This window comes from Aptenodytes forsteri, unplaced genomic scaffold (assembly GCF_000699145.1).
Source record: "Aptenodytes forsteri isolate BGI_AS27 unplaced genomic scaffold, ASM69914v1 Scaffold11, whole genome shotgun sequence".
In the NCBI taxonomy this organism is placed as follows: domain Eukaryota; kingdom Metazoa; phylum Chordata; class Aves; order Sphenisciformes; family Spheniscidae; genus Aptenodytes; species Aptenodytes forsteri.
The window spans coordinates 2,207,059-2,216,509 of NW_008794155.1; the positions used below are offsets into that span (position 1 = coordinate 2,207,059).

At 35.7% G+C, this 9,451-nt stretch overlaps 1 protein-coding gene across 1 annotated transcript in view; it reads left to right on the forward strand.

Moving 5' to 3' along the window:
* The window catches only part of LRP1B (LDL receptor related protein 1B), a 676,318-nt gene that overhangs the window by 659,791 nt on the left and 7,076 nt on the right, over window positions 1-9,451 (forward strand). Inside the window, exons 90-91 of the mRNA XM_019472156.1 lie at window positions 6,225-6,301; window positions 8,461-8,551. Of these exons, the coding sequence (XP_019327701.1) occupies window positions 6,225-6,301; window positions 8,461-8,551 (168 nt within the window). The remainder of the gene's footprint in view (window positions 1-6,224; window positions 6,302-8,460; window positions 8,552-9,451) is intronic.

The following is a 9,451-nucleotide window of genomic DNA, read 5'->3' on the forward strand; positions in this document are numbered from 1 at the left end:
TCTCCTGCTGACCTGTGTTCCTTCTCCAGGCTCTGGGCATCTCTTGCTGGCCCTGGCATCAAACTGGTAGGAGTGGAATGGATTGAGGTTCCCCTCCGCTGGCATCTTTGAAAGCTTTCTTTTTTAACTAAAAATACCTTTGTTATAAATGTCTTGAATTTGAACGTAATCAGCAGGTTATAACTTCATATTACAGAAGATCTTTCATTCAGTCTGTATCGCAAAGTAGTATTCGTTCAAGAATTCAATGCAAAGAGATGTTTGAAGAGTGGTTCTCAAAGGAAGAAATGACAAGACCTCGGAAAAGAGGAGTATGTATATTTTTTCATTGAACATTTACTAGCTAGGCTGTAATGCAGATATCCTTTGTCCATGAGTTTAAAAGTGTTCGGATAAAACTTGCATAGTAGCTGCTGCTGTACATCACTGCTTACTTTGCCTCTCTGAGAAGGAGAGACAAACGTGATTTGTCCAATACCTATTGATCCAGTCATTTCTCATTATTTTCCCATTTTTACCACCTCAATCTATTCTTTTTCTTTTGCTTTGTTGCTCAGTGTAATTTCAGCTACAGTAGTAGTCATCTAGACATGCTTAATTTTTATATTTTTACTCTATGTTAATAATATTAATACTTGTATAGCATATGGACTGTACACATATTGCTAATAGCGTGAAGTTTAATGACCCTCAATTACTTCTTTTTCTTACCTTGGGATGATAGAGGCTGAGTTGCATCTGAAGACTTGTTCCTTTGCAGTGAACACCATGCAGCAACTGTGAATGATGATTTGTATATAATAATGTCGTGCACAAATTAAATTCATGTTTAAAGTCACATTTTATTTTTTCATGTATGTTGTTACTAAATTTAAGATTTTTTGGTTTCCTCAAAACTAATTTTCTGCTGTTTTGCCTGCTTTTGGACTATGCAATTTTCCTATTCTTAATTTATTGAATTGCAAGGTAATCTGTATTTCATTTTCAAGTAACATTGTAGAGTTTCTATCCCTTAGCTTCTACATCAAATTCTTTCACTTTATTTTCCTTATAAAGATACCAAGTGATGCTTATTAGACAAAAGTACTAAAATGTGGTCTGTTCTTGTATAAAATATTAAGGAAAAATTATTATTTGAAAACAATTAAACCCTACAATATAGGAGAAGGTACAAGATGTGCTACTGATCAAAGTTGGGGTGGGTTTTTTGGTCTTCCATTGTTATGAAAGTTCTTTGTATCATTGAGGGTTTATCTGTGGGTATAACTCTATAGCATCAGCCCCCAGTATGAAGAAAGCATGCTTCCAAAAGTATTGCTAAATTTATTATAATAAATAGTTTAGTCATTTAGTTTAGTGCAAGGATTTTGTCATCCTAGGTCATCCTACAGAGTCTGGGGGGAAAAGGGGATTATTTTGATTTCCGTCTTTCAATGTAATTTAATACAGATAGTAAATAACTGTAATCCAGATGTCCTCTTCTCTCGTCTTACACGTAGTTTTAATATTAATGATAAGAAGTGTTCCTGTGGAATTTTAATGTAAATGTTCTTAAAATAGTGAAGCTGGATACTTTCATTAGGATGTTTTGCGACCCATTAGTATCTATGCCGTGACTAAAAAGAAAAGCAAAGTTAGAAAATTACTTTGTATAATGAAGAAATATCATTTATAGGTAAGAAACATGTTCAATTCCCCGTCCACCTCTGTTTGATAAGATGTGTTCCTGTGGAATTTTAATGTAAATGTTCTTAAAATAGTGAAGCTGGATACTTTCATTAGGATGTTTTGCGACCCATTAGTATCTATGCCGTGACTAAAAAGAAAAGCAAAGTTAGAAAATTACTTTGTATAATGAAGAAATATCATTTATAGGTAAGAAACATGTTCAATTCCCCGTCCACCTCTGTTTTGTAATGACTGTTTCACAGATTCTGTTATACTTTCTAGACTAATCTTGCAATGCTGCTGTCTGTCATTTTTTTGATACACACTGGTGTATTGAGTTGGAAGGCAGTTGTCTACAAAAGCGCTTTTAACTGCATATTATGCCTGCTATATTATATTTTTATGACAATGCCTGTGGCACAAAAAAAAGGGAAAAAAAGAAACAAAAATGAAAAAAAATTGCACACTGCCACCAAATTAGCCTTTTTACTAGTATTTTTTCTATTTGTTCAGACATTTCATAGTCTAATGGTTCCTTTTGGTCAAGTGCCCGTATAATTGAGTTTAGAGTGTTTCAGTGCACTGACCTGTAAGGGTTATACAAAAATAGAGGAGAGAGACATTTTCTCTCATGAATAGATTCTGTAACAGCAGCATCATCAATCTCTGAAATGTAAATATCTTAATTCTAAATATTCCTCATTGCAAGTGGGACACCTTTATAATTTCAGTTTAAAGTTTTTAAAACATCTCTCTTCTGTAATACTATTTCCTCAAAATAAATAATTCCTGTTGCGTAGGCATTCTGTGTCTCAGAATGTGTTTCCCAAGCAGTCATCTATTTCTAAATGTAGAACTAAATTGTAACAGAGAGCGCTGTAGCATAGTTTTATTAATGACCTTGGCAGCAGACCGTGTACAACCTTTATTTATTACATTCGCTTTCAGTTTTTATATTGGCATTCTCTATGGTATTGTTGCTCTTTGATCTGTTCACCGATTCTGTTGGGAACTGGAGATTTGCACCTTAAGATGTTCGCTGTAGCACCTTGCACCACTCAGCTGACTCCAAGCTGTCCTTCACTGTCAAGCTCCCCATCTGTATTTGTTTATGTGTAGCTCAGATTAGGCATTATCACTGTTCTTTCTTCACAGTTCTTGATAATATGATCATCTTAAATAATATGATCATCTTAAATGAAATGATCATCTTAAATGAAACCAGTGGCTTTATGTAGTTCTACTGGTTCTACTAGTTTATGTAGTTCACTGGTGAGGCCGCACCTCGAATACTGTGTTCAGTTTTGGGCCCCTCACTACAAGAAGGACGTCGAGGTGCTGGAGCGTGTTTGTTTGCCTGTACTGCAAATGTCCTATCTCTGACCGTACAACTATTGGCAATGCTACAGAACAAAAGCTCCTGGTACCAAATGATTTGGAAAGGTACAAAATACTGTGCATCAAACTGAGCCAGAAGTGAGTTCCCATGCTAGGTACTGAGCGGTCTGAATTTAAATGTCCTAATAGCAGAAAATGTTATTATTAAGAACAATTTCTGTCTACGGTATCTGAAGACAATTGAAACTGGTTAAGACCTGCTCATTTCCCATGTTCCTACATGAACAGTTGCCCATGTCCCAAGCCCATCGTTATTCACGTGCCTGCTCATGGCTAATTTTCTGTGTCAAATTCCCTTGCAGACAGCATACCTTTCCCCTGGGCTTTCTTTCTTTTTCTATTCTGTCTGCCCAAGACAAGTCTTTGCTAGCTTGCTGGACCATAAAAGGGCAATCATTTTACCTCTGAGTATGGAAGGAAATGACTGCCATCCTGTCAGCTTCAGTCCCTTTGAAGTTTATTGGAGACAGCAAGCATTTGGAAAAAATGAAAATGAAGTGGCAACTAGCTATCATGTTTTTATGAGACTTTCATCAAATGCCTCAGAAGTGTTTCAGTATTGCTGACTTTTACAATTAAAATGCCAAGATAGGTAAAGAACTGCTAATATTCTTACCTTAATTTGTTCTTCTGTTTACTACATATATATCTGTAGGATTTTTCTTTTCACCAGCTGTTGTGGTGTCGTATCTGCTGTAAGATTTTGAAGAGCATAATTGTACATTATACGCTATTTTCTCATAAGCTTATATCTGCATGCTTCACAGTGATTCTTTTGCTAGTCTCACTATCTTATAGTCTTTAAGCTGTATTAAGACAGATTTTTAGTAATGATTCTGTTATACAGCGGAACTGTTTGAAACCTTCAATATAAGGATTTAGGTACATGCCAACAGTTTGGATCCCAGTAGAATATTCTAAGTATAAAGATTTATGGTGTTTCTCTACAAGAATGGAGATACTTATTTTGCAGCCGTATGTTGAATAGTGATCTTTTGAAAAAACAAGTTCCTTTCATAGTATCTTAGTAAGGTAGGCTGTCACTGTAATCATAACCATTTGATATAATTGCTAAAAAGAGATCTGTAAAAAAATGGAACACATGCATCTTTTAAAAGATTAAAATCGTGTTCTGTGTGACTTAGAATGTGCTAAAGTGGTGGTAAGCAAGAGTGGAAATGTTGGTTGGGTTCAGTTTTAAAATATATCGTTGTGAACCATAATGTGTGTAATTAATTAATAATTGGGGGTTCCTTTGCAGTGAGAAAATTTAAGTGTGTATTTACCATGTTTATTTACGTAAACAAACTTATTTCAATAAACATGAAGAATTAAATTATAATGCAATTTATCTATTGTGTGAAAATTTTTGAATCAACTATCAACTAATAAAACGTGTTTTTAAAGACCATCTGTGCCTTACCTCTGTAGAGTTTGAGTTAAGCACCTTCATAACATATCCTGCAACAAATGAAATTAGTTCCCCCAAAAAAAGTTCAAACTTAATATGAAACCCAGTAAAGAGATTTCTCTTAATGTTGGATTGTGCTGGAATAGGCTTAAGAGCAAAGAGAGAAATTAGCCATTCTTCTGCATTGATCTGCAAAGACAAAACAGAGTCAAAAGCATCACCACCAAAGCTGGCTAGGGCTCTCCTGTAAGAATTCCACAGTTTTTGTCTGGCATGTTTTGTACCTTTCCAAACCTTTTTGTATTATAGAAAGGTGTCAGTCGTTAAGTACTGACACTTAACAGACGTTAAGTCCACCTCTAAACTCTGCAATTTATTAAATCCTTAGAAAGGCATCAGATAACAGTAATTCTTAGAACTGCATGCAAGGTAACTCTCTATTGCATTTTCCTAAAGATAACCCACGTTGAAATTCATAAATAAATCAAAAATACTTAGAAAAAATATGATTCAGTGCACAATGTGCAACAGAGGCAGATGAAAAGTGGCTAGTTCCTGCCGTTTCCACAAGGAGAGTTTGAGGCTCTGTAGTAAAGTTAATCATATTTACAGCAGGATGAATAAGCAATTGAATTTCATTCAGGTATTTGTTTCCATTTTTGATGGATTTGCTGAGTCTGCATACATGGACTTTTGTGTTTGCTTGTATGCATGGAGAGCATTCTGAATCCAAATTGAAGAAATATTTGCATATTGTTATTCACACAAGGAAAATATAACAGAATAACTGTGTACTTATCCAGGCACCTGGCTCGTGAAGCCTATATTCTGAACATAAACAGTATTCAGGACCCTCTGAAGCCAGTAGATACTCCTGTCCCGTCAGGACAGCTCTATATGCTTTAACTCTCACACCTGCTTATGCACACACGTGTATATATTTCTGCAAATACATATCTAGTTATGTAGTTCAAAATTTAAAAAGATAAAGCCATTAAATTGTAGAATTTTCAGGAAAACGTTTACATCTGCAAGCAAAGAAAAGGGGAACTTCAGTTAATTTGTGAATATTAGTCAAAGATAGGTCTTAATTGTTCAAGTAAATTATTACGACCAGGTCTGTAAGAACTATTCTACAGTAAACTTTGCATTATCCAGAGCAATGGGGGACAGCAGAACTGTGGAAGGAGCCAATTGGTATGGATACTCTGGGTTACTGGACGCGTGTAGTAGTTCATGTCCAGTCAGGTATGCTTTGTGCAATACGGACGTGGCTGTTAGAGCTTCTAGATCAAAGCTGACCCTAAAACAATATGGTGCAAATAAAGTGCCTTAGCAAATAAGCCTTGCTGGACTAATTTGGCTATGCGTGGATCCGGCTCAAGTGTTCCTTCATTATTGCATTGTAGGTGGTAGTTGGTTTAATAGGACGTTAATATACCGTTGATTACGCCTGTTGTTTTATTATTCAAGAATTTTAGAAAAGGACTCTGGAATGAAGATTGCAGTGATAATAACAGGAATTGGAGATACAAAGCTGTAGTTTTAAACTAAAAACATACTCAGAATGTTGTAAGTGCCACGGCAGAGTACTGCTGACTCCTTCCATGAAGCTTATTGTTTATTTTGTAGAATCACTGTTGTCATTCGTGTAGCTCTTGAGAAGATGCTGGTGGTCTCTTTTAGTAGGTTAGTGTGTTAATGGCTGACATCTATTAACTTTACCATCTTAATTGGATCCTTTTAGATGTTCAGCCAACTGGTCAGGCACACAGTGTGAGAGGCCAGCTCCCAAAAGCAGCAAGTCTGACAATATCAGTACAAGTAAGTACTTTAAATAACTGCTATCACTTGTCAAATTTGGCTCAGTTCAGAAATTTTAATGTGGTGATTTTTTAGAATGTGAGTTTGTGTCATGGAATGTGCTGGTTACCTGTATTTATTTATTTACTTTTTTAAAAAAAGCAAATGTAGATCTCTCTCAACTTTTTGATTGACATTCAGTGTTTCATGAGATGGTTTGGATGCAAGCCATATGCTATACGCTCACTGCTTCAAGGGCTAGCCTGCACTTTTCTTAAAGAAAGTGTATAAAGCGGCAAGTGCTCGGTGATATCACTGCTGTGCAGAGAACTAGTATGAGACCTCTGACCATTTAAGTCCTGCTGAAAGCATCAAAAATAGAGTTGTAAGTAGTTCATAACTTTTGCATTGGCTGTCTGCAGAGGTTTGAATTTTACCTACTGTGAAAATCATCCTGAAAGTAAGAATAGCTCCTGTTGTATTTTTTTTAAACATGTCTGTAAGCATAAAAGGATGGTATTGCTACACTGTTGGCAGTTTAAACTGGACAAGGTTCCCCGCGGTGCATTGAGTATGCTGATGGTACCCTGCTGTATGCATTTAACCCAACTGGAGCAGTAAAATGTATCTCCCACTATTCAGGTCAGCTTGGTGCTTAGATGAAATCTTCCTAGAGATCCAGACAAGTGGAATAACACTTACAAGCTGGAAATGGGCAAAAAAGCAGCCAGAACCTAGTTCAGTATTTCACGTTGAGGGAATACCTGGTACGATTTGGGAAATGGGTGTTCATCTTGTGCCTGCTCCTAGGCCCCAGGCTGCACCATGGTCACTAGATGGCAATTCATGCCTGGTGGGCTGTTTTTCAGATTTTTTCCTTCAGTGTTTACCTGCCGAGACAAAATGAACTTTTTTTTTTTCCTCCTAAGTAGAACTTCATCCAGTTATTTCTCAAATGTTACCTAAAAATAGCACTGTTGTAATGCCATATACATGCTGAATCTTCATAAGCTAAAGTGAACTTGGGATGCTTCAAGTTTTTATTCAGTAGTACTTCATTTCAGGCCTCTGACAACCTGACTTGGCTTTCAGTAAGCCTTAAAGGCAGAATTCAAGGCATCTTTTTCAATATTTTATTTAGACTGTGTTTAATGTAGAGCAGAGACTGCCAACAGATTTTTTTAATAAATCAATAAACGTAACCAATGAAACGACCAGCAATATTTTTGTTTTCCACCAGTTAAGGATTGTGGTATGCATGTCATATGAATATGAATGTCATTCATATGCATGTCATTCCACATTGGCTTTATACTGGAGTTGTGTAGTTTATAAGGGCCAGTTTTTTATAACATAAAATTATTTGTTGCATGTATATCTTTATTGCCAGATACTTACATTAAAGCTGAGAGATTCTTAGAAGGGTACAATTGCTGACCTTATTTTTGCAGGTAGTCTCATTTCAGTGAAGTTATCTGCCAAAATAATGTTAAGCCCATTTTGTTCTTCCCTGTTCCCTCCTTCCCTTTAACGTCGTTGTCTGATCTGTGCACTGTTTTTCTGCTACGTTAAGCATTACTGTAGTTTCCTTGATTGCCTATATCAACATAACAAAATTATTGGCTCTCGAGTACAATGCAGTAAAATGCAGGAATGCACCAACTATCTAGAAATGAATATTGCTTACTACTTTTCATTTTCCCACAAATAAAAGTAATAAATACATATAAATGCTAGTAATGGAATCCTTCAATCAGAGCCATGCCTACTGAATATTTTAAATTAATAATTGCGTGACTTAAATAAACTACTGAAGATGGTGGTGGCAGTTAAAGTCACTGGCCATGCCACTCCAATCCAAATTGTTCAGCGATTCCACACACCTTCATACAGTATCGCTGCAAACGAGGGCAGGGAATTAGTCCGAAGTATATTGGTGGTATCCAGAAGGAAATTCCTGATTTGTTGATAAAAGTACTTGTGTGTACACCATTATCTGTAATTATATTTTTTTTAATTGATCAACACTAAAATCTCAAATCAGTGAAGTTCATCACATGAAATTGCATTTGTTGGTGAGGGAAATTATCTTTTTAAATTAATTTAACTGTTTTACAACTGTGAAGAAATTATTAGATGTAACTGTGAGTATTCAATGATATTTCCTTTTCCTGTTTTAGGAAGCATTGCAATCATTGTTCCTCTTGTTTTACTGGTGACTTTGATCACTACTCTGGTAATTGGACTATTTCTTTGCAAAAGGAAACGAAGGTAAGTAATTTCATATTCACATATGAAGTAAAAAAGTAAATCTTTAAAGTATGTGCATCTTTTTGATATAAAAAATTCACTTTATATATGTTGAGCAGATATTAAAAAAAGACACAACAAACCACCCAAAACTTGTTTCTGGATGCAGTGAGTTAGTTACGTTTTGGTTCTTGCTGGAACAATCGTGTCTATTATTTATACTTATATTCCACATACACTAGGTAAGAAAATGTAGTTCTTATCCGGTTTGCTCAATCCTGCCAAGGCTGTACAAGTGTTAATAATTTTATCCAGAAACAGTGAACTTAGTAAATAGAATTAGTGTATTTCATTGGAACCATGTAATTAATATTCTTCATATCTATAAATACTTTCAGATAGAGCCTGTGCAGAATTTCCAGTTTGTAGTTACAGTTCAATTTATTTACTTTGATTAGTTCTTTTCAATTTCATATGTTATAGTGAAGATGTAAACAATGTTCAATTTTATATGTTATAGTGACGATGTAAACAATGTCTTGTCAACAATGACAAGAGTCCCAGCCTTGTCATCATTACTGTATTTCTTTAGTATCTTGCATAGAAAGCCAAATTCCAGCACTGAACAGTGAATCTTTTGTTCTTTTGAATTTAGCTGCCTTAGAGCTGACAATGAACTTAGGGAGTGCATTAGACATTTTGACTTGGGCCATTTCTTCAAAGGCCATGTGGGATGGCAGGGGAAGCAAGAGTGTTTCTACTGTATGCAGACACCTGAGAGAGCTGCTTTCTCGTGTTCAGAGAAACAAGAAAGTGATGTTAGTGGCGATGCAGATTCAACAAGGAAAGGTTCCTAGTAGAATCATAGAATCATTAAGGTTGGAAGAGACCTCTAAGATCATCGAGTCCAACCGTCGACCC